Source organism: Camelina sativa, chromosome 6 (genome assembly GCF_000633955.1).
Source record: "Camelina sativa cultivar DH55 chromosome 6, Cs, whole genome shotgun sequence".
In the NCBI taxonomy this organism is placed as follows: Eukaryota; Viridiplantae; Streptophyta; class Magnoliopsida; order Brassicales; family Brassicaceae; genus Camelina; species Camelina sativa.
Window position 1 is genome coordinate 17,967,972 of NC_025690.1, and position 23,969 is coordinate 17,991,940.

Sequence of the window (23,969 nt, forward strand, 5' to 3'; positions counted from 1 at the left end):
CTTGCAAAAGTTTTCGGTAGCGTTGACTATTTGATCAGCTGAGAAGAATTTGATAGGATTAGATTTGCCATCACAACACTCGATGAGCTCTTCTAACAAAATCTCCCCTCTCACACGTTCTAGGAACAACCTCTGTTTCCTAATAATGGCTCGCAACTTCTTGTTCCTCCACCGATCCATCTCAAAACCTAATCAATTAGAAAGAAGAAGAAACTATATTATTTAGAGAATATATGACCAAGATTGAAGATGTCACACTGACTTGCAGATCAGATCTGATATAAAGTCAACTTGTCGTTGTTGAACGCGTCCTTCCACTGTTCCACAAAGCTTGGGACAAATATGGTAATAATTTACCACGTCACATGAAATTCCTAGGGAAAAAGATAAATTATTGTTATCTAATAACAGAAATGCAAATTATAATTGGATAATATTGTCCTCATTGACAAAAATAAAATAAAATAAATACTCATGTTATGTAGAAGGATGGGATAAGTCAAATTACACGTCTCTCACAGATTTTGTCTAGCAATAGACTATTTGTTACGAATATGTACAATCACATGTAAAAGAAGAGCATGTGATCCTGCTACATAAATTAAGACAAATGATGCAACACAAGAAAAGTTGTAACTAAAACTCAACAACCTTGTTTGTTCCTTTTAGTAATTCTTTTCCCCTTGGCTGCAAGACATATTGAAAATATGAATAAAGCAGTGAACAAAGTACAGCTGAATATAACTAGGATGATGATGATGAATTTCTTGTGTACATATTTTTAAAAAGAGAATTTGGTTAGATAGATCAACCACTTCAACGATACTTTCGTACCTTCAAACTATTTAATACCAAAAAAAAATGTTACAACTTTGGCTTAAAATATTTGTTGAAACTGTAGTGAAGAATACAAAAGAATCAAACGTATTAGATTTCATTTAATTTGTACAAACCGCGAAAGAAAGAGTACTCTCACACTTTACACCGCACATAAACATGTCCATATCCATGTGAATAGAATCACAAAGATGTTATTGCTTTGCAAACAAAAAAAAAACAAAAGGCAGCATCAGCTTAATTAAACAAGGAAGGAGAGAAAGAGAGAGAGAGGACAAAGTGACGTAGCAAACTGCAAACATATGGAACAAAGTGGAATATAGCATCCACGATAGTGTTAGGTTTAGTAGTAAGTATATCAGTTACCTTTAAGGCTAGGGGCCGCCGGCATGATAAAATCAAAACTTCAAAGTAGGTCAAATTCAATCAATTCAAAGAGATAGAGGATATTTTGAAGAATGAAAAACAAATCGAGGGACTAAAACCAAATAATAAGAAGAAAGAAAAAAACGCTTAAAGCCGTGTTCGGAAGCTGAGTCCTCGTGATCATCTCTCCTTACACGTATATATAAATTCATTCAGTTTACCCACTCCTTATAATTTCAATCGCTCCCATTTAATCGCAAAGTTATTATTTTTTTTATTTCTTTTCTCGTTGGCTTATTTATTTTTGCCCCATTTTAAAAAATAAATGTTCTGCAACTTGTCTTGAAATCTGGGGTAAAAAAAAAAAAAACTTCGCTATTGGTTTTTCTGGAAATCTCAGAAACGATTATTTTGGGTTTTCTATACTTCGCTTCCTCACATTAGCTTCGGTGTTCTTTTTTTTTTTTGGGTGTGAGGACATTTTTCCATGGTGATTGCTGCAGCTGTCATCGTGCCTTTGGGCCTTCTCTTCTTCATATCTGGTCTCGTTGTCAATCTCATTCAGGTAGGTTTGGTTTCTCTTTCTGATTCGTTTCTTCTGTCACTTGTTTTTTTTAGATTCCGTTACATTGTAGATCCTTGTTACCTCTTTCGTATTTGATTCACTGTTTTTTAGGGTTTCCGTCCGTCGAGATGGGTTTGTTCCCAATTCTTTTTTATATTTGTCGGTATTGTCTCAAATTTCGAGTGTGTGTGTGTGTGTGCGAAAGAGAGAACACATATGATGAGTATAAGCTCCAAAATCGACTCGTGGAGCTCATTCACTGAGCTGAAGAGTGTTGTTTGTTCTGATTTATGTTGATTTTTACAACATTAGTATACTTAATTTCCTTATTACACACACATACGCTGGGGATGTTTGTCTCCGTCCTCTGCAATTTTTATTCTCAACAGGTTCTAGGTTTTACGGATTGAGGAAGGAATCTTTTTATGTTTAATTTTCAAAGACCCTTTTTGATTTCTGAACTCTTGTTCTTGCTTCAGTTTTGATGTTTTACAACATATTTGTTTTCAGGCACTTTGCTATGTCCTCATTCGGCCACTGTCTAAGAACACTTACAGAAAAATCAACCGGGTGGTTGCTGAAACCTTGTGGTTGGAGCTTGTTTGGATAGTTGACTGGTGGGCTGGAGTAAAGGTACCCACCTGCTGCGCCCTGCATGTTCGCAGCTTTTGCTTATGTTATCCAACTTTATGAGTTCCTCTGACATTTCTTGTTTGTTTTTCCCTAGATCCAAGTGTTTGCTGATAATGAGACCTTCAATCGAATGGGTAAGTTTATCTATGCTTATTGGCAGTTATAACAGTTTCTGATGTCTTCTAAGAAATAGAATTCCTGTATAAGAACGAATCTGTAATTTCATTGACTGTCCTACAATTTTCCTTCAGGCAAAGAACACGCTCTTGTCGTTTGTAATCACCGAAGCGATATTGATTGGCTTGTAGGATGGGTTCTGGCTCAGGTACATAATTTGATCTCACAGTTTCATCTATCTTCTTTTTTAAGTTTTTGTTTGAATGCATAAGTAGAGATCCACATAGAATTCTTGATGAGCAATCTTGTATACTTCCAATGGGACCATGTCTTGCTTCCTAGTTTTTAGTGAATTGAGATTCTCTTAGGTAGAATGTCAAACCCTGATGACCTAAGAGGAATATAGCATCATCATATTTTCTTTAACAGAGGCTCCATGGTATGCTGTTTACATCTTTTGATTTATTGTTTCATGCCTTCTTTCCTTGCAGCGGTCAGGTTCCCTGGGAAGCGCTTTGGCTGTAATGAAGAAGTCTTCCAAATTCCTTCCAGTATGTGAATATTTTAGTTTACTGCTGTAAAGAAAACAGTAATCATAAATTCTCTTTCTGAATCTCTGCTATAAGTTAGAAATTTGATACCTGGCTTTGTGTTTGGAAAAAGATCATTGTTATAGGTTAATACACTACTCCTTTTTTTTTTTTATCTGTTACATACTCCATAGTATTCATAAACATAGAATTTTCACCCACAAACAGGTCATAGGCTGGTCAATGTGGTTCTCAGAGTATCTGTTTCTGGAAAGAAATTGGTCCAAGGATGAAAGCACTCTAAAGGTATGGGTTTATATTATTCTTGTGCAACTCATTTAGTTTTTCTCCTGTGTAAAATGTGTATTAGTAAGTGCAGCTACCTCGTTCATGAGGGGATTAGCCTGAAAATGCAGAATCTTCATTTCCAGACCATGAGTTATGTGTGTTTGTCTAAATTTACAGTCAGGTCTTCAGCGCTTGAGTGACTTCCCTCGACCTTTCTGGCTAGCCCTTTTTGTGGAGGGAACTCGCTTTACAGAGGCTAAACTCAAAGCAGCACAAGAGTATGCAGCCTCCTCTGACTTGCCTATCCCTCGAAATGTGTTGATTCCTCGCACCAAAGTAAGTTGTAATATTTTTCTTTTTGGGAAACTTGATATCTTAACTGTAACTTTTAAAGAGCAAATTACTATGATTGATCCAAAATGTGCCTGGGGTAGCCTTTATATGTTTCGTCAGATCAACTTGCTGGTTGTTATTGTGTCCCTAATTACTAGACTTGGCTTGTATTTTTGTTTCAGGGTTTTGTGTCAGCTGTTAGTAATATGCGTTCATTTGTCCCAGCCATTTATGATATGACAGTGACTATTCCAAAAACTTCTCCACCGCCCACGATGCTAAGACTATTCAAAGGACAACCTTCTGTGGTAAGCAAGGAAAAATATGAATACGTTGTATAACAATTGAATCTTGCATTCTTCTCACAACGAATTTCAAAGTACTCACTGCCGTAGATCATATCACAATCCATTTTTTTTCACTGGAACTGAAACGAACACAACTCTTTATGTCACCGTTGCTTACACAATGTGTAAGAAACCGTAGGACTCATAGCATCCCAAAGCTTCTTTTTTCTTTTTAACTCGTGACCCCATTAATGCAAACCATTGCTGCTGGTTTCAGGTACATGTTCACATCAAGTGTCACTCCATGAAAGACTTGCCTGAATCAGATGACGCAATTGCACAGTGGTGCAGAGATCAGTTTGTGGCTAAGGTAAAAATTATGGATGTATTGGTATTCCACTTTTCTGTTATTGGCAACAATAATTGGTCAAAATGTCATAGAAGAACTTCCGTTTTTGATACTCTCATCTGGGCTCTGTGATACAGGATGCTTTGTTAGACAAACACATAGCTGCAGACACTTTCCCCGGTCAACAGGAACAGAACATTGGCCGTCCCATAAAGTCCCTTGCGGTTAGTCTACGAAAGTCATAACAATCTCTTGGTGCCATCAATAAACTCACAAATCACTTGATTTTTTTCTCAGGTGGTTCTATCATGGGCATGCGTATTAACTCTTGGAGCAATTAAGTTCCTACACTGGGCACAACTCTTTTCGTCATGGAAAGGTATCGCGCTATCGGGGCTTGCTCTGGGTATCATCACTCTCGGTATGCAGATCCTGATACGCTCGTCTCAGTCAGAGCGTTCAACCCCAGCCAAAGTGGTTCCAGCAAAGCCAAAGGACCATCACAACTCAGAATCATCCTCCCAAACAGAAGTGGAGAAGCAGAAGTAAAAAAAGTGGATATCAAAGATCAAACAACAAACAGAAGAAGAAAAGCGTATCAGTTTTGTTATAAAAAAAAAAAAAAAAAACTCCCCAAGTGAAAATCCCTGAAAATTATATTATCAACTCCGTTTTGTTTACTACTACGACTACTACTACGACTCTCAGCCTTATGTCTATTAGTCGATTGATGTATAGGGTCATGATCAAATCAACGATTTTATCCCTATAGACCTTGGGGATATTTTTCTCAAGCGCATAGGCCTTGTATAACTTTCTATTACTAGATTGGAATTTGGGATTTGAAGATATTAAACTCTCCTTCTTTAAAAACAGTTTCTTTATTTTCTTTCGTCTTGACAGTGTAGACACAACAATCTGTTTTTGCAAGAGCTTCATGGACATGGACACATGTTCGAAGAAAAAAAATCAGAATCCGGTTCACGAATTTAACTATATGATTAAACCAATTCAACTGTACTGGGTTATGCGGTCAGGGAGAAAAAGGTAAAACAACAGTGTCTTTTTTCTTTTTTTTTTTTTGTTCCCTTCCATCCATCAGTGTATATAAACACAGTTTTTTTCTTTTCATTTTTTTGTTTGTTTGTCCACACAACCCTAAAACCCTTCACGCCGAATAAACCCTTCAACTTCGATTCCTCGCGCCGCTTACCCACTCTTTGAAATCACCCGATTAAAGTCCCCAGTTTGTAACAATCTCAAAGCCACAGAGACTGCTGAACCCTAATTGTCTCCCTTCTTGCAGAATCCCTAATCTCCTCGAACTAATTAGCACAGTTTACACACCCTCAGAAAGCGGCACCGTCAAACGCAATGGCTCAAGCTCAAACCACAGAGGTGTGTTTCAGTATTCATTCACAGCTCTTTATTGTTTCCCATGGTGTTTGATTTCTTTTTTCTTTTTGGGATGATTTAATCTTAAGTTGTCGAGGTTTTGTTTGTTATCCAGGGAGCATCCCAGGTGGTGGAATCTGTTAGATTCAGTTTTATGACAGAGAGAGATGTTCGGAAGCATAGTTTCCTGAAAGTTACGAGTCCTGTATTACTCGATAACGTTGAGAGGCCTGTTCGTGGTGGTCTCTATGATCCTATCATGGGTCCTTTAAATGATAAAGAAGCGTAAGTTTTCTTCTATATGTTGGTTTGGGATAATTGATCTTGATTGCTCTGATAATCTTGTTTGTAGTTCCGAATGATGCGCTTTGGTTGCCTAAAGCTTTTATTGTCCTCTTTATGCAGTTGTGAATCATGTGGTCAACTCAAGCTTTGTTGTCCAGGACATTGTGGTCATATCGAGCTTGTCTATCCTATTTACCATCCTTTGCTCTTCAGTCTTCTTTACAATTTTTTGCAGAGGACCTGTTTCTTCTGTCATCACTTTATGGCAAAAGCGAATGACGTAAGATATATATATATATGATAAGTTTCATATAGTTGCGTCTCATTCGCACTTACTAATGCTTGATGCTCCTTTCTCTTGTTTTTTTTTTTTTTTGGTTCAATTGAAGGTTAAGAAATGTGTTTCTCAGCTGAAACTTATTATGAAGGGTGATGTAGTTTCCGCGAAGCAAGTGGAGGTTAAAAGTGACAGCACTTCTACTGAGTCAGAGAATAGTGACGTAAGCTGTGATTCAGGTTTAACCAATGATTCATCCCAAGAATGTGAAGATTCTGATATGGAAGACCAGAGATGGACATCTCTTCAGTTTGCTGAAGTCACTGCTGTCATGAAGAATTTTATGAAGTTGTCATCAAAGGAGTGTGATAAATGCAAAGCAAAAAATCCTAAATTGGAGAAACCTATGTTCGGATGGATTCGCATGGTATGTCCTCTTAAAAGTTATTGGATGTTCTTGAATCAAAATTTGTTCGTCAAAGTAATTTTTTTTTATGGTATGCATAAATGAAAATTTAGTCCATGTTTCTAATTGGGAAAAAAAAAAAAAAAAGTTCTTGTTCAATTAGGTAGATTAGCAAACTCATTCGATTCCAGATTGGCGAGTCTTTGGAGTTTTAGGTATTGATTGTTCCGTTTAGCCTTAATGTTTGCTCTGTAGTTTTGTGTGTTTATGAGAAGTGCCTTAGGAAGCATCATTAGCCGAATCCCATTAAATTCAGTATGCCCCTGTTTTCCTCATTTTTTTTTATCTTAGTAACAATAACTTTCACAACTTGTTTTGGCATTTGATGATAAAACACTTTGACAANAAAACCACATGAAATTGTCTAAAAAAAAAAGTCTACCGCAGAGGCGGAGTATATCGCAGTGTGCGCAGCAGCAAACCAAGCTATTTGGTTACAAAGACTGTTGATGGATATTGGATTTGAGTCTCAAGCCGGTGTTCCGATCTACTGTGACAACATGTCAGCAATTGCTATAGGCAAAAATCCAGTGCAACATCGAAGAACAAAACGCATTGAGATCAAATATCACTTTGTGCGAGAAGCGGAACACAAGAGACTTATTCAGCTCAAGTACTGCCAAGAAGAAGTGCAACTTGCCGATCTTCTTACAAAAGCACTCAACGTCACAAGGTTTGAAGAACTAAGGAGGAAGCTTGGAGTGAGACCGAAACTCAATTAAGGGGGACTGTTGATCGTTAATTGAGTTTATGTCTATGTTAAGTTTATTTAGTTAAGAGTCGTGACCTTTAGAATAAGTTGTGTCGTTTAAACTACATAACCACAATACACGAATATTCACATGTTGTGTCTGTTTGTTTATTATATAAACTTATTGTATCGTGGATGTAAAACTATAAGTTTGGGATTAATAAAAAGTTCTTTCTTTTACTGAGTATATTCATACTCTGTTTTTCTCTTGCTTTCTTTCTCTGTTGGAATCAAAACTCTAATAGACACGACTATATTCAAATCAATAGAAGAATAATGTTTCTCTGCACCATAATAAACTAGGAATGGAATTTCAATCTCAAGACAACATCATATCCCACCAATTTCATGAAGTTTTTGTGACCGCTCACCATCGATGATATCGCTATGTCGCGGGCTTCGGGGTAAAAGTCTCTAGGGTGATGAGGCTGTGCACGCCATAGTTTGTTGACGAGTATCGTGCGATGGTTAAGCGTACCTGGATACCATGTCTCATAACCAAATAATCCAGAAACAAGACTAGACTTGCAAAAGTTTTCGGTAGCGTTGACTATTTGATCAGCTGAGAAGAATTTGATAGGATTAGATTTGCCATCACAACACTCGATGAGCTCTTCTAACAAAAACTCCCCTCTCACACGTTCTAGGAACAACCTCTGTTTCCTAATAATGGCTCGCAACTTCTTGTTCCTCCACCGATCCATCTCAAAACCTAATCAATTAGAAAGAAGAAGAAACTATATTATTTAGAGAATATATGACCAAGATTGAAGATGTCACACTGACTTGCAGATCAGATCTGATATAAAGTCAACTTGTCGTTGTTGAACGCGTCCTTCCACTGTTCCACAAAGCTTGGGACAAATATGGTAATAATTTACCACGTCACATGAAATTCCTAGGGAAAAAGATAAATTATTGTTATCTAATAACAGAAATGCAAATTATAATTGGATAATATTGTCCTCATTGACAAAAATAAAATAAAATAAATACTCATGTTATGTAGAAGGATGGGATAAGTCAAATTACACGTCTCTCACAGATTTTGTCTAGCAATAGACTATTTGTTACGAATATGTACAATCACATGTAAAAGAAGAGCATGTGATCCTGCTACATAAATTAAGACAAATGATGCAACACAAGAAAAGTTGTAACTAAAACTCAACAACCTTGTTTGTTCCTTTTAGTAATTCTTTTCCCCTTGGCTGCAAGACATATTGAAAATATGAATAAAGCAGTGAACAAAGTACAGCTGAATATAACTAGGATGATGATGATGAATTTCTTGTGTACATATTTTTAAAAAGAGAATTTGGTTAGATAGATCAACCACTTCAACGATACTTTCGTACCTTCAAACTATTTAATACCAAAAAAAAATGTTACAACTTTGGCTTAAAATATTTGTTGAAACTGTAGTGAAGAATACAAAAGAATCAAACGTATTAGATTTCATTTAATTTGTACAAACCGCGAAAGAAAGAGTACTCTCACACTTTACACCGCACATAAACATGTCCATATCCATGTGAATAGAATCACAAAGATGTTATTGCTTTGCAAACAAAAAAAAAACAAAAGGCAGCATCAGCTTAATTAAACAAGGAAGGAGAGAAAGAGAGAGAGAGGACAAAGTGACGTAGCAAACTGCAAACATATGGAACAAAGTGGAATATAGCATCCACGATAGTGTTAGGTTTAGTAGTAAGTATATCAGTTACCTTTAAGGCTAGGGGCCGCCGGCATGATAAAATCAAAACTTCAAAGTAGGTCAAATTCAATCAATTCAAAGAGATAGAGGATATTTTGAAGAATGAAAAACAAATCGAGGGACTAAAACCAAATAATAAGAAGAAAGAAAAAAACGCTTAAAGCCGTGTTCGGAAGCTGAGTCCTCGTGATCATCTCTCCTTACACGTATATATAAATTCATTCAGTTTACCCACTCCTTATAATTTCAATCGCTCCCATTTAATCGCAAAGTTATTATTTTTTTTATTTCTTTTCTCGTTGGCTTATTTATTTTTGCCCCATTTTAAAAAATAAATGTTCTGCAACTTGTCTTGAAATCTGGGGTAAAAAAAAAAAAAACTTCGCTATTGGTTTTTCTGGAAATCTCAGAAACGATTATTTTGGGTTTTCTATACTTCGCTTCCTCACATTAGCTTCGGTGTTCTTTTTTTTTTTTGGGTGTGAGGACATTTTTCCATGGTGATTGCTGCAGCTGTCATCGTGCCTTTGGGCCTTCTCTTCTTCATATCTGGTCTCGTTGTCAATCTCATTCAGGTAGGTTTGGTTTCTCTTTCTGATTCGTTTCTTCTGTCACTTGTTTTTTTTAGATTCCGTTACATTGTAGATCCTTGTTACCTCTTTCGTATTTGATTCACTGTTTTTTAGGGTTTCCGTCCGTCGAGATGGGTTTGTTCCCAATTCTTTTTTATATTTGTCGGTATTGTCTCAAATTTCGAGTGTGTGTGTGTGTGTGTGCGAAAGAGAGAACACATATGATGAGTATAAGCTCCAAAATCGACTCGTGGAGCTCATTCACTGAGCTGAAGAGTGTTGTTTGTTCTGATTTATGTTGATTTTTACAACATTAGTATACTTAATTTCCTTATTACACACACATACGCTGGGGATGTTTGTCTCCGTCCTCTGCAATTTTTATTCTCAACAGGTTCTAGGTTTTACGGATTGAGGAAGGAATCTTTTTATGTTTAATTTTCAAAGACCCTTTTTGATTTCTGAACTCTTGTTCTTGCTTCAGTTTTGATGTTTTACAACATATTTGTTTTCAGGCACTTTGCTATGTCCTCATTCGGCCACTGTCTAAGAACACTTACCGGAAAATCAACCGGGTGGTTGCTGAAACCTTGTGGTTGGAGCTTGTTTGGATAGTTGACTGGTGGGCTGGAGTAAAGGTACCCACCTGCTGCGCCCTGCATGTTCGCAGCTTTTGCTTATGTTATCCAACTTTATGAGTTCCTCTGACATTTCTTGTTTGTTTTTCCCTAGATCCAAGTGTTTGCTGATAATGAGACCTTCAATCGAATGGGTAAGTTTATCTATGCTTATTGGCAGTTATAACAGTTTCTGATGTCTTCTAAGAAATAGAATTCCTGTATAAGAACGAATCTGTAATTTCATTGACTGTCCTACAATTTTCCTTCAGGCAAAGAACACGCTCTTGTCGTTTGTAATCACCGAAGCGATATTGATTGGCTTGTAGGATGGGTTCTGGCTCAGGTACATAATTTGATCTCACAGTTTCATCTATCTTCTTTTTTAAGTTTTTGTTTGAATGCATAAGTAGAGATCCACATAGAATTCTTGATGAGCAATCTTGTATACTTCCAATGGGACCATGTCTTGCTTCCTAGTTTTTAGTGAATTGAGATTCTCTTAGGTAGAATGTCAAACCCTGATGACCTAAGAGGAATATAGCATCATCATATTTTCTTTAACAGAGGCTCCATGGTATGCTGTTTACATCTTTTGATTTATTGTTTCATGCCTTCTTTCCTTGCAGCGGTCAGGTTCCCTGGGAAGCGCTTTGGCTGTAATGAAGAAGTCTTCCAAATTCCTTCCAGTATGTGAATATTTTAGTTTACTGCTGTAAAGAAAACAGTAATCATAAATTCTCTTTCTGAATCTCTGCTATAAGTTAGAAATTTGATACCTGGCTTTGTGTTTGGAAAAAGATCATTGTTATAGGTTAATACACTACTCCTTTTTTTTTTTTATCTGTTACATACTCCATAGTATTCATAAACATAGAATTTTCACCCACAAACAGGTCATAGGCTGGTCAATGTGGTTCTCAGAGTATCTGTTTCTGGAAAGAAATTGGTCCAAGGATGAAAGCACTCTAAAGGTATGGGTTTATATTATTCTTGTGCAACTCATTTAGTTTTTCTCCTGTGTAAAATGTGTATTAGTAAGTGCAGCTACCTCGTTCATGAGGGGATTAGCCTGAAAATGCAGAATCTTCATTTCCAGACCATGAGTTATGTGTGTTTGTCTAAATTTACAGTCAGGTCTTCAGCGCTTGAGTGACTTCCCTCGACCTTTCTGGCTAGCCCTTTTTGTGGAGGGAACTCGCTTTACAGAGGCTAAACTCAAAGCAGCACAAGAGTATGCAGCCTCCTCTGACTTGCCTATCCCTCGAAATGTGTTGATTCCTCGCACCAAAGTAAGTTGTAATATTTTTCTTTTTGGGAAACTTGATATCTTAACTGTAACTTTTAAAGAGCAAATTACTATGATTGATCCAAAATGTGCCTGGGGTAGCCTTTATATGTTTCGTCAGATCAACTTGCTGGTTGTTATTGTGTCCCTAATTACTAGACTTGGCTTGTATTTTTGTTTCAGGGTTTTGTGTCAGCTGTTAGTAATATGCGTTCATTTGTCCCAGCCATTTATGATATGACAGTGACTATTCCAAAAACTTCTCCACCGCCCACGATGCTAAGACTATTCAAAGGACAACCTTCTGTGGTAAGCAAGGAAAAATATGAATACGTTGTATAACAATTGAATCTTGCATTCTTCTCACAACGAATTTCAAAGTACTCACTGCCGTAGATCATATCACAATCCATTTTTTTTCACTGGAACTGAAACGAACACAACTCTTTATGTCACCGTTGCTTACACAATGTGTAAGAAACCGTAGGACTCATAGCATCCCAAAGCTTCTTTTTTCTTTTTAACTCGTGACCCCATTAATGCAAACCATTGCTGCTGGTTTCAGGTACATGTTCACATCAAGTGTCACTCCATGAAAGACTTGCCTGAATCAGATGACGCAATTGCACAGTGGTGCAGAGATCAGTTTGTGGCTAAGGTAAAAATTATGGATGTATTGGTATTCCACTTTTCTGTTATTGGCAACAATAATTGGTCAAAATGTCATAGAAGAACTTCCGTTTTTGATACTCTCATCTGGGCTCTGTGATACAGGATGCTTTGTTAGACAAACACATAGCTGCAGACACTTTCCCCGGTCAACAGGAACAGAACATTGGCCGTCCCATAAAGTCCCTTGCGGTTAGTCTACGAAAGTCATAACAATCTCTTGGTGCCATCAATAAACTCACAAATCACTTGATTTTTTTCTCAGGTGGTTCTATCATGGGCATGCGTATTAACTCTTGGAGCAATTAAGTTCCTACACTGGGCACAACTCTTTTCGTCATGGAAAGGTATCGCGCTATCGGGGCTTGCTCTGGGTATCATCACTCTCGGTATGCAGATCCTGATACGCTCGTCTCAGTCAGAGCGTTCAACCCCAGCCAAAGTGGTTCCAGCAAAGCCAAAGGACCATCACAACTCAGAATCATCCTCCCAAACAGAAGTGGAGAAGCAGAAGTAAAAAAAGTGGATATCAAAGATCAAACAACAAACAGAAGAAGAAAAGCGTATCAGTTTTGTTATAAAAAAAAAAAAAAAAAACTCCCCAAGTGAAAATCCCTGAAAATTATATTATCAACTCCGTTTTGTTTACTACTACGACTACTACTACGACTCTCAGCCTTATGTCTATTAGTCGATTGATGTATAGGGTCATGATCAAATCAACGATTTTATCCCTATAGACCTTGGGGATATTTTTCTCAAGCGCATAGGCCTTGTATAACTTTCTATTACTAGATTGGAATTTGGGATTTGAAGATATTAAACTCTCCTTCTTTAAAAACAGTTTCTTTATTTTCTTTCGTCTTGACAGTGTAGACACAACAATCTGTTTTTGCAAGAGCTTCATGGACATGGACACATGTTCGAAGAAAAAAAATCAGAATCCGGTTCACGAATTTAACTATATGATTAAACCAATTCAACTGTACTGGGTTATGCGGTCAGGGAGAAAAAGGTAAAACAACAGTGTCTTTTTTCTTTTTTTTTTTTTGTTCCCTTCCATCCATCAGTGTATATAAACACAGTTTTTTTCTTTTCATTTTTTTGTTTGTTTGTCCACACAACCCTAAAACCCTTCACGCCGAATAAACCCTTCAACTTCGATTCCTCGCGCCGCTTACCCACTCTTTGAAATCACCCGATTAAAGTCCCCAGTTTGTAACAATCTCAAAGCCACAGAGACTGCTGAACCCTAATTGTCTCCCTTCTTGCAGAATCCCTAATCTCCTCGAACTAATTAGCACAGTTTACACACCCTCAGAAAGCGGCACCGTCAAACGCAATGGCTCAAGCTCAAACCACAGAGGTGTGTTTCAGTATTCATTCACAGCTCTTTATTGTTTCCCATGGTGTTTGATTTCTTTTTTCTTTTTGGGATGATTTAATCTTAAGTTGTCGAGGTTTTGTTTGTTATCCAGGGAGCATCCCAGGTGGTGGAATCTGTTAGATTCAGTTTTATGACAGAGAGAGATGTTCGGAAGCATAGTTTCCTGAAAGTTACGAGTCCTGTATTACTCGATAACGTTGAGAGGCCTGTTCGTGGTGGTCTCTATGATCCTATCATGGGTCCTTTAAATGATAAAGAAGCGTAAGTTTTCTTCTATATGTTGGTTTGGGATAATTGATCTTGATTGCTCTGATAATCTTGTTTGTAGTTCCGAATGATGCGCTTTGGTTGCCTAAAGCTTTTATTGTCCTCTTTATGCAGTTGTGAATCATGTGGTCAACTCAAGCTTTGTTGTCCAGGACATTGTGGTCATATCGAGCTTGTCTATCCTATTTACCATCCTTTGCTCTTCAGTCTTCTTTACAATTTTTTGCAGAGGACCTGTTTCTTCTGTCATCACTTTATGGCAAAAGCGAATGACGTAAGATATATATATATATGATAAGTTTCATATAGTTGCGTCTCATTCGCACTTACTAATGCTTGATGCTCCTTTCTCTTGTTTTTTTTTTTTTTTGGTTCAATTGAAGGTTAAGAAATGTGTTTCTCAGCTGAAACTTATTATGAAGGGTGATGTAGTTTCCGCGAAGCAAGTGGAGGTTAAAAGTGACAGCACTTCTACTGAGTCAGAGAATAGTGACGTAAGCTGTGATTCAGGTTTAACCAATGATTCATCCCAAGAATGTGAAGATTCTGATATGGAAGACCAGAGATGGACATCTCTTCAGTTTGCTGAAGTCACTGCTGTCATGAAGAATTTTATGAAGTTGTCATCAAAGGAGTGTGATAAATGCAAAGCAAAAAATCCTAAACTGGAGAAACCTATGTTCGGATGGATTCGCATGGTATGTCCTCTTAAAAGTTATTGGATGTTCTTGAATCAAAATTTGTTCGTCAAAGTAATTTTTTTTTATGGTATGCATAAATGAAAATTTAGTCCATGTTTCTAATTGGGAAAAAAAAAAAAAAAAGTTCTTGTTCAATTAGGTAGATTAGCAAACTCATTCGATTCCAGATTGGCGAGTCTTTGGAGTTTTAGGTATTGATTGTTCCGTTTAGCCTTAATGTTTGCTCTGTAGTTTTGTGTGTTTATGAGAAGTGCCTTAGGAAGCATCATTAGCCGAATCCCATTAAATTCAGTATGCCCCTGTTTTCCTCATTTTTTTTTATCTTAGTAACAATAACTTTCACAACTTGTTTTGGCATTTGATGATAAAACACTTTGACAAATTTTACTGAACCCTTCATTTCTTTTGTATTATTTCTCCCATGATATTGCAATTGGTTCAAAGACCCTGTGAAGTCAGTCACATAAAAGGACCTCGTACTTTTTGTTTTGATTCTGTGGATTCTAGAGAATTTATGTGTTGCGCTCATACTCCTGTAGTTTGTCCGTTTACAAGTCTTATTCATGGACATTATATTTCTACATGTGTGCACTGGATTGACAAAGTGAATTTCCACGTCCAGCATGTTTCTGTTTTTTTTTTGCTTTCTATTATTTATGTTATGCTCCTCCTTGATATCTGCAAAAGCTGTAATATTCCTTATCAATAACAATCTTTTTAAACAGAAAGGTATGAAAGCGTCCGCAGTTGGAGCTAATGTGATTCGAGGGCTTAAGGTAAAGAAGTCCACAAGCCGTGTTGAAAATCCTGATGACTGTGATGATAGTGGTATCGATGCATTATCAGAAGCTGAAGATAGTGGTAAAGAGAACAGAGAAAAGTCTACGGAAATAGCTAAAGAGTTTGAACAGCATAAGGATGATTCTAAAAGAGACCTTTTGCCGAGTGAGGTTTGTTACTGATATGGCTTAACTTTATAATTAGGCACGGTCAATATTTTCCACTTCTTTAGTAGTGTGTTGATATTATTACACTTGTATCAGGTGAGGGAAATCTTAAAAGATCTGTGGGAAAATGAGCATGAGTACTGCTCCTTCATTGGTGATCTTTGGCAGAGTGGATCTGAAAAAGTTAACTACTCCATGTTCTTTTTAGAGAGTGTTCTTGTGCCTCCTATTAAATTTAGACCTCCAACAAAAGGAGGTGATAGTGTGAGTAATTCCTTACAAGTGATACTGTTTGGTTGCTGCTATATCGTATCTAATTTTTGGATTTCCTTTTAATTTTTTAACTTTTGGCGTTGCCTCTGTGGGTCAATTTCTATCCATTTTCACTCAATTATCTCCTGTTGTTGTTCCCATAAACTCCTGAAGAACCATAATTCTCTTACGATTTTGTTTCTTACAGGTTATGGAACATCCTCAAACCGTAGGACTGAATAAGGTCTTACTATCGAACATAACACTCGGGAATGCCTGTACTAACAAATTAGATCATTCTAAAGTAATTTCCAGATGGATGAATCTTCAAGAATCAGTCAATGTCTTGTTTGATAGTAAAACTGCCTCAGGTTAGCTTCTTGCACATTCCCTTGTTTAATATGCATCTAATCTGAAGAGCTTCCTAAGTTTTTTCTAGCTATGTGTAGCAACTGGCTTCCCCACTTTTCTATCTGTTTCCTTGTGGACTTGACAGCCTCTTTAGAGCATCTTGTATTGGTGTAGACTGACAGTCATGGCTAAATTCCCTTACAGTTCAAAGCCAGAAAGACGGCTCTGGAATATGCCAATTGTTGGAGAAAAAAGAGGGTCTATTTCGGCAAAAAATGATGGGAAAGAGAGTGAATCATGCATGCAGATCTGTTATATCTCCAGATCCTTATATCGCTGTCAATGACATCGGGATTCCTCTTTGTTTTGCTTTGAAATTGATATTTCCCGAGGTATGATGTCATATATCAGTAAATTGAACTTGTTATCTGACACATAATTACTTAACTGAAGTTGACTAGTACTCTTTGGCTGTTAAATCCTACGTCCCAACAGGCTAGATGGTTAAATATTGTGTTATTGATCTGAAACTTATTGTGAAGACAACTGTTGCTTTTACTTGTATTGTAAAATTTTAAACACCTTTCCACGTGCAAGCCTCCATAGTCTTTTTGTAAATTTGATTTCATATCAGATTTTGCGTCGTTTTCCTTTTGCGTTAGATATTACATCATTTTGCTTAGATGTACAAGGATACATGTCTTACCTGTAGTGTAAGCTTATGTTTGGATTTTCAGTAATCAAAGTTAATTGTATTGCGCAGAGGGTGACTATTTATAATGTTGAAATGTTAATGGTTGCTATCATTAATGGTCCTGACGTTCATCCTGGAGCTACCCATTTCTCGGACAAATTATCTACAGTGAAGTTGCCTTCGGACAAAAAAGAACGAATTGCAATTGCAAGAAAATTAGGCTCCTCACGAGGAGCGACTACAGAACTTGGGAAAACTTGTGATATCAACTTTGAAGGTAAAGTAGTCTATCGACATATACGAGATGGTGACGTCGTCCTTGTGAATCGTCAGGTGTGGACGCATACTGTTTTATTTCATCAATATTGCCTGTCTAAAATGTTTCTCAATTTTGTATTTTGGTCGTAGGCATTGTATTCTTGGTCTTCACTTCTTTGTCTTTGCTAAATGTTTATTTATGTTCCANATCTTGTATTGGTGTAGACTGACAGTCATGGCTAAATTCCCTTACAGTTCAAAGCCAGAAAGACGGCTCTGGAATATGCCAATTGTTGGAGAAAAAAGAGGGTCTATTTCGGCAAAAAATGATGGGAAAGAGAGTGAATCATGCATGCAGATCTGTTATATCTCCAGATCCTTATATCGCTGTCAATGACATCGGGATTCCTCTTTGTTTTGCTTTGAAATTGATATTTCCCGAGGTATGATGTCATATATCAGTAAATTGAACTTGTTATCTGACACATAATTACTTAACTGAAGTTGACTAGTACTCTTTGGCTGTTAAATCCTACGTCCCAACAGGCTAGATGGTTAAATATTGTGTTATTGATCTGAAACTTATTGTGAAGACAACTGTTGCTTTTACTTGTATTGTAAAATTTTAAACACCTTTCCACGTGCAAGCCTCCATAGTCTTTTTGTAAATTTGATTTCATATCAGATTTTGCGTCGTTTTCCTTTTGCGTTAGATATTACATCATTTTGCTTAGATGTACAAGGATACATGTCTTACCTGTAGTGTAAGCTTATGTTTGGATTTTCAGTAATCAAAGTTAATTGTATTGCGCAGAGGGTGACTATTTATAATGTTGAAATGTTAATGGTTGCTATCATTAATGGTCCTGACGTTCATCCTGGAGCTACCCATTTCTCGGACAAATTATCTACAGTGAAGTTGCCTTCGGACAAAAAAGAACGAATTGCAATTGCAAGAAAATTAGGCTCCTCACGAGGAGCGACTACAGAACTTGGGAAAACTTGTGATATCAACTTTGAAGGTAAAGTAGTCTATCGACATATACGAGATGGTGACGTCGTCCTTGTGAATCGTCAGGTGTGGACACATACTGTTTTATTTCATCAATATTATCTAAAATGTTTCTCAATTTTGTATTTTGGTCGTAGGCATTGTATTCTTGGTCGTCACTTCTTTGTCTTTGCTAAATGTTTATTTATGTTCCAAGTATTTCTTTTCAATGGCAGCCAACATTACATAAACCTAGCTTAATGGCGCACATTGTCCGTGTTCTGAAGGGGGAGAAAACACTTCGTCTCCACTATGCAAATTGCAGGTACACTCAATGGATATTGAGAATTCTCTCTCTTCCAGATGTCATTATTTACCTTGTTTGCAATCTCTTTTCAAATATTACATTGTTGTGGACCTTTACCATGTCTTGGTTGATCTTCCACACATTTGACTTTTATCTCTCAAAACTGGCTTAAAATACTTGCTTTGGTTCCAGTACATACAATGCAGATTTTGATGGTGATGAGATGAATGTGCATTTTCCACAAGATGAGATTTCACGTGCTGAGGCCTACAATATTGTCAATGCTAACAACCAATATACTAGGCCGTCAAATGGCGATCCACTTCGAGCTTTAATTCAGGTTGTACTTTCATGCTATTTCTTCAAACCTTTAGTTTTCACGAATTTTGTTGTTTATCAGTGATTAATTGTTGATGTTGCATATTTCTTAATAGGATCATATTGTCAGTTCCGTTTTACTTACTAAGAGGGACACATTTTTGGACAAAGATCAATTTAATCAGCTTCTCTTCAGTTCCGGTGTAACTGACATGGCACTCAGTTCTTTTTCTGAAAAATCTGGCAAGAAAGTCGTGGTATCAGCTTCTGACGCAGAATTGTTGACAATTACGCCGGCTATTTTGAAACCAGTGCCTCTTTGGACCGGGAAGCAGGTAATCATTATACACACTGCTGATTTTATGTTGGTTCTTTAATCAAGCTGGTTTTCCCACATGTTGCTATATGCTTCGATATACAAACTGTACCACTAAATATCATTATGCATCTAAAGAATGCTTTTTCTTCTCATAAGCTGAGTTATGTTATGATTCTCTGCTAGGTTATCACTGCAGTGTTGAATCAGATAACCAAAGGTCACCCGCCATTCACCGTAGAGAAAGCTACCAAACTTCCAGTTGATTTCTTTAAATGTAGATCGAAAGAAGTAAAACCTAATAGTGGAGATTTGACCAAAAAGAAAGACATTGAGTCATGGAAACAGGATCTTAATGAAGATAAACTGCTCATCAGAAAAAATGAATTTGTCTGCGGTGTGATTGACAAGGCGCAGTTTGCTGACTATGGGTTGGTTCATACAGTGCATGAGCTTTATGGTTCAAATGCTGCTGGAAATTTGCTTTCCGTTTTTAGTCGTCTATTTACGGTCTTTCTTCAGGTTTGCTCTCGTGTAGTTGATAATTTTATTTTCCATTTGTTTCAGAGCTTTGCATTCTGAATCCTGTTTTTACATCTTTCAGATTCACGGTTTCACTTGTGGAGTTGATGATCTCATTATTTTAAAAGATATGGATGAAGAGAGGACAAAGCAACTTCAAGAATGTGAAAAAGTTGGTGAAAGAGTACTCCGGAAGACCTTTGGCATAGATGTTGATGTTCAGATAGGTATGTAAATCTTGCAGCAAAATATGTATTGCATTAAGTGTGCATGATTGTCACCATGGTCGTTTGTTATCATTCTGGAGAATAGATGTCCCTTTGTATAATATGAGGCATTAAAAATGAAATTTATCAAATAAACTTGATATTTAAACACAGATAAATGTCTTGCTTGCAGATCCTCTGGACATGAGATCCAAAATTGAACGAATTCTTTATGAGGATGGGGAATCTGCCTTGGCATCTTTGGACAGGAGCATCGTAAATGATCTCAACCAGTGTTCAAGCAAGGGTGTGATGAACGATTTGCTCTCTGATGGGTTACTGAAAACTCCCGGAAAGAATTGTATATCGCTAATGACGATATCTGGGGCTAAGGGCAGTAAGGTGAGTTTGTGGTGACTCCTTTGATATGTAGTGTTGGTTGTTCAAGTACGCATTTGCAGTATCTAAAAGTGGGTTTGCAATGTTTTGTTAGAACCCATTTTGTCTTCCCTCTGCAAATGCAGTATCAAGTACGCATTTGCAGTATCTAAAAATAAGCTTGTTTCCCTAAAAATTGATAGAGATTTACTTTTGTTGTTTTTCCAATAGAGCCTGTGTGTGCTGAAAGTATAATTTGAGGGGGGGCTAAGCTTTATCTTTTCCTTCTCATGTTGTCGAATTTGAGCAGGTTAACTTTCAGCAAATCTCTTCACACCTTGGCCAGCAAGATTTAGAAGGAAAAAGAGTTCCCCGAATGGTTTCTGGGAAGACATTGCCATGTTTCCATCCATGGGACTGGTCCCCTAGGGCTGGGGGTTTTATTAGTGACAGATTTCTTAGTGGTCTTCGCCCCCAAGAATATTACTTTCATTGCATGGCTGGACGAGAAGGGTAACTAACACTTTTAACTCAAGTCTCATATTATTCTAGTACCCTAATCCAATGTAATTGCTTGTAAGTATAGTTTTTTAAAAATATATAGGTGTGTCAAACTTTTTATCTAAGACTCCATATAGTGGAGCAGTCAACTTTTCTACTGGTTTATGTGTTAAAATTTTACTAGGTTGAAGGTATTTTGTTGTAATCTCTTTGATAAATCTGTCAATAGTCGGTCAGCATCAGCTGGTTTGTCATATTTCTTTTGTCGTTTTTGAACACTTAAAACATTCTGGTCTGCAGGTTAGTCGATACTGCAGTGAAGACATCGCGTAGTGGTTATCTGCAAAGATGCTTGATGAAAAATCTTGAGAGTCTTAAAGTCAACTATGATTGTACTGTCCGGGATGCTGATGGATCCATCATTCAGTTCCAATATGGTGAAGATGGTGTGGATGTTCATCGGTCTAGCTTCATTGGAAAGTTCAAAGAACTGACAGTGGTAAGCATTCCTTTTTGAACGGTTTGCCCTTTTCCTTATTTGCTCTTGGGAAACTTATGTCGTTACTTTGGTCCAGAATCAAGATATGGTCCTCCAAAGATGCAGTGAAGACATGCTCTCTGGGTCCAGTAGTTACATCAGTGATCTGCCTATTAGTCTTAAGAAGGATGCTGAGAAGTTTGTCGAGGCAATGCCAATGAATGAACATATTGATTCTAAATTTGTGAGACAAGAAGAACTACTAAAGCTGGTGAAGTCAAAATTTTTTGCAAGTCTGGCCCAGCCAGGGGAGCCTGTAGGTGTACTTGCTGCCCAGTCTGTAGGAGAGCCATCAACACAGATGACGTTAGTTGTTTTACTTTCTTATGTTTTGGTCTTGCTAATCCTTTCACCCTTGCAAATTAGGAACTGAATTACAGTACTGAAATATAAATCTTACATTGGTACTTAAATCATATTGATATGCAGCTTTTGACTTTGGTTTTGCGTCATTCATGAAATATTAGCTTATGAAATCCTTTGTTCTGTTCTTTCAATTTGCAGGTTGAATACTTTCCATCTTGCTGGACGTGGAGAGATGAATGTGACACTTGGAATTCCACGTTTGCAAGAGATTTTGATGACTGCTGCAGCAAACATTAAGACACCAATAATGACTTGCCCTTTGCTGAAGGGCAAAACAAAGTAAGTTGGTTTAATTACGTTGGCTTTAACTATATATGCTCGACTACTTTCATATTAGAAACGATTGTAACTTTTATGATCTGTCGTTTGTGCAGAGAGGATGCAAGTCATATTACTGATAAGTTGAGGAAGATTACCGTGGCAGATATAATAAAGAGTATGGAACTTTCAATTGTACCATATGCGGTTCATGAGAATGAAGTTTGTAGTATTCACAAGCTTAAGATAAATCTCTACAAGCCAGAGCATTATCCGAAGCACACTGATATCACTGAAGAAGATTGGGAAGAGACGATGACGGCTGTGTTTTTGAGGAAGTTGGAAGATGCGATAGATATTCACATGAAAATGCTCCATAGGATAAGGGGCATAAGAGATTTTGTGGAAGACACTAGTCCAACAGCTGGGAATGAAACTGATAATGATGATTCTGTAAGTGGAAAGCAGACTGAAGATGATGATGATGATGGTGAGGGTACAGAGGTTGATGATCTTGGTTCAGATGCACAGAAGCGGAAGAAACAAGCAATTGATGAGATGGATTATGAGGAAAATTCTGACAATGAGACAAACGAACCATCGTCAATTAGTGGAGTAGAAGACCCTGAGATGGATAGTGAGGATGAGGACGCAGAAGTTAGCAAGGAAGGTACTCCGGAACCACAGGAAGAGACTCTGGAACCCCAGAAAAAGGTAAAACCGGTAAAGAAAGTTAAAGAACAGAGTAAAAAAAAGAGACGGAAATTTGTTAAAGCTAAAGGAGACAGAAATATCTTGGTGAAATCTAAAGGAAAAAAATTTGAGGTCCATTTCAGGTTTCGTGCCGGCGAGCCTCATATTTTACTTGCCCAGGTACCCTTTTTTGTAAAGCTATGTCTCTTACAGCTTTGATGTGTGCAAGGCCCTCATTTAAAAAAAGTTGTTTAAACTTTCTTTCTTACAGATTGCTCAGAAAACAGCGCAGAAGGTTTACATCCAGAATTCTGGGAAGATCGAACGATGCACAGTGGCGAATTGTGGTGATCCTCAAGTGATCTACCATGGAGACAATCCGAAGGAGAGAATAGAAATCTCAAATGATGAGAAGAAAGCCTCACCAGCACTCCACGCATCAGGAGTTGATTTCCCTGCACTATGGGAATTCCAAGATAAACTTGATGTCAGGTACTTGTACAGCAACAGCATTCACGATATGCTCAACATTTTTGGAGTCGAAGCAGCAAGAGAAACTATAATCAGAGAAATAAACCATGTCTTCAAATCTTACGGTATTTCTGTAAGCATCAGACACTTGAACCTCATTGCGGACTACATGACATTTTCCGGTGGATACCGACCAATGAGCCGTATGGGAGGAATTGCAGAATCAACTTCACCATTTTGCAGAATGACATTTGAAACAGCCACTAAATTCATTGTCCAAGCAGCTACTTATGGAGAAAAGGACACACTAGAAACTCCCTCAGCTAGGATCTGTCTTGGCTTGCCCGCGCTTTCAGGAACCGGATGCTTTGATTTGATGCAGAGAGTGGAGCTCTGAGACAGTACACAATCATATGATCTACAGTTTCGTCAACAAAATAATGTGAGATTTTGGGTTTTATGGTCATTAACAAGGGGAAACCACCATACTTAATGTTTCTCAAGTCTGATGTCATTCACTTTGAGGTTGATTAGTCTGTCACTTTGAGGTGGAGCCATCTTGATCAATTATCTCTAATTTTATATTTGTAGTTTGAAACTTTTATTTAGATGTTCTGTTTTCCCATAAGTGGATAGATGTATCTGCCGACATATTGAGAAAACGTTTGGAGCAAGTGATTCATTTTTGTTCTGATTTGATGCGTCTTACTTTAGGATGTTGTATGCATTAACATTGGGTTTTCTCCTAATTGTGTTTGAAAGTCTTATGGTGATGATAACTAACACATTTTCTAGTCTACCATATATATCAGTTGCGTCAAGTTAAGAGTACTCTGCAAATTGAACGAACATCATGAAACAAGATTTACAAACTGGGACATAAATGCGTTACATTTGTTACTGAC

At 37.3% G+C, this 23,969-nt stretch overlaps 4 protein-coding genes across 4 annotated transcripts; all 4 read left to right on the forward strand.

Annotated features, from left to right (window-relative positions):
• On the forward strand, window positions 1,428–5,163 carry LOC104792057 (1-acyl-sn-glycerol-3-phosphate acyltransferase 2-like). The gene is made up of 11 exons (XM_010518084.2): window positions 1,428–1,768; window positions 2,279–2,401; window positions 2,496–2,535; window positions 2,653–2,726; window positions 3,010–3,069; window positions 3,277–3,354; window positions 3,514–3,672; window positions 3,852–3,977; window positions 4,234–4,326; window positions 4,443–4,529; window positions 4,603–5,163. The coding sequence occupies exons 1-11, from the start codon at window positions 1,691–1,693 to the stop codon at window positions 4,852–4,854; spliced, it is 1,170 nt and encodes a 389-aa protein (XP_010516386.1). The 5' UTR covers window positions 1,428–1,690; the 3' UTR covers window positions 4,855–5,163.
• LOC104792059 (DNA-directed RNA polymerase I subunit 1-like) lies at window positions 5,443–6,812 on the forward strand. The gene is made up of 4 exons (XM_010518085.2): window positions 5,443–5,703; window positions 5,816–5,985; window positions 6,106–6,265; window positions 6,375–6,812. The coding sequence occupies exons 1-4, from the start codon at window positions 5,680–5,682 to the stop codon at window positions 6,771–6,773; spliced, it is 753 nt and encodes a 250-aa protein (XP_010516387.1). The 5' UTR covers window positions 5,443–5,679; the 3' UTR covers window positions 6,774–6,812.
• On the forward strand, window positions 9,430–13,168 carry LOC104792061 (1-acyl-sn-glycerol-3-phosphate acyltransferase 2-like). Its single transcript, XM_010518086.2, has 11 exons — window positions 9,430–9,771; window positions 10,284–10,406; window positions 10,501–10,540; window positions 10,658–10,731; window positions 11,015–11,074; window positions 11,282–11,359; window positions 11,519–11,677; window positions 11,857–11,982; window positions 12,239–12,331; window positions 12,448–12,534; window positions 12,608–13,168. Exons 1-11 carry the CDS (start codon window positions 9,694–9,696, stop codon window positions 12,857–12,859), a joined length of 1,170 nt encoding a protein of 389 aa, XP_010516388.1. The 5' UTR covers window positions 9,430–9,693; the 3' UTR covers window positions 12,860–13,168.
• LOC104792062 (DNA-directed RNA polymerase I subunit 1) lies at window positions 13,448–23,758 on the forward strand. The gene is made up of 21 exons (XM_010518087.2): window positions 13,448–13,708; window positions 13,821–13,990; window positions 14,111–14,270; window positions 14,380–14,694; window positions 15,423–15,647; window positions 15,741–15,908; window positions 16,105–16,267; window positions 16,452–16,639; window positions 17,011–17,274; window positions 18,427–18,515; window positions 18,690–18,837; window positions 18,932–19,150; window positions 19,318–19,653; window positions 19,736–19,880; window positions 20,053–20,261; window positions 20,548–20,750; window positions 21,039–21,237; window positions 21,314–21,582; window positions 21,781–21,921; window positions 22,017–22,773; window positions 22,865–23,758. The coding sequence occupies exons 1-21, from the start codon at window positions 13,685–13,687 to the stop codon at window positions 23,459–23,461; spliced, it is 4,989 nt and encodes a 1,662-aa protein (XP_010516389.1). The 5' UTR covers window positions 13,448–13,684; the 3' UTR covers window positions 23,462–23,758.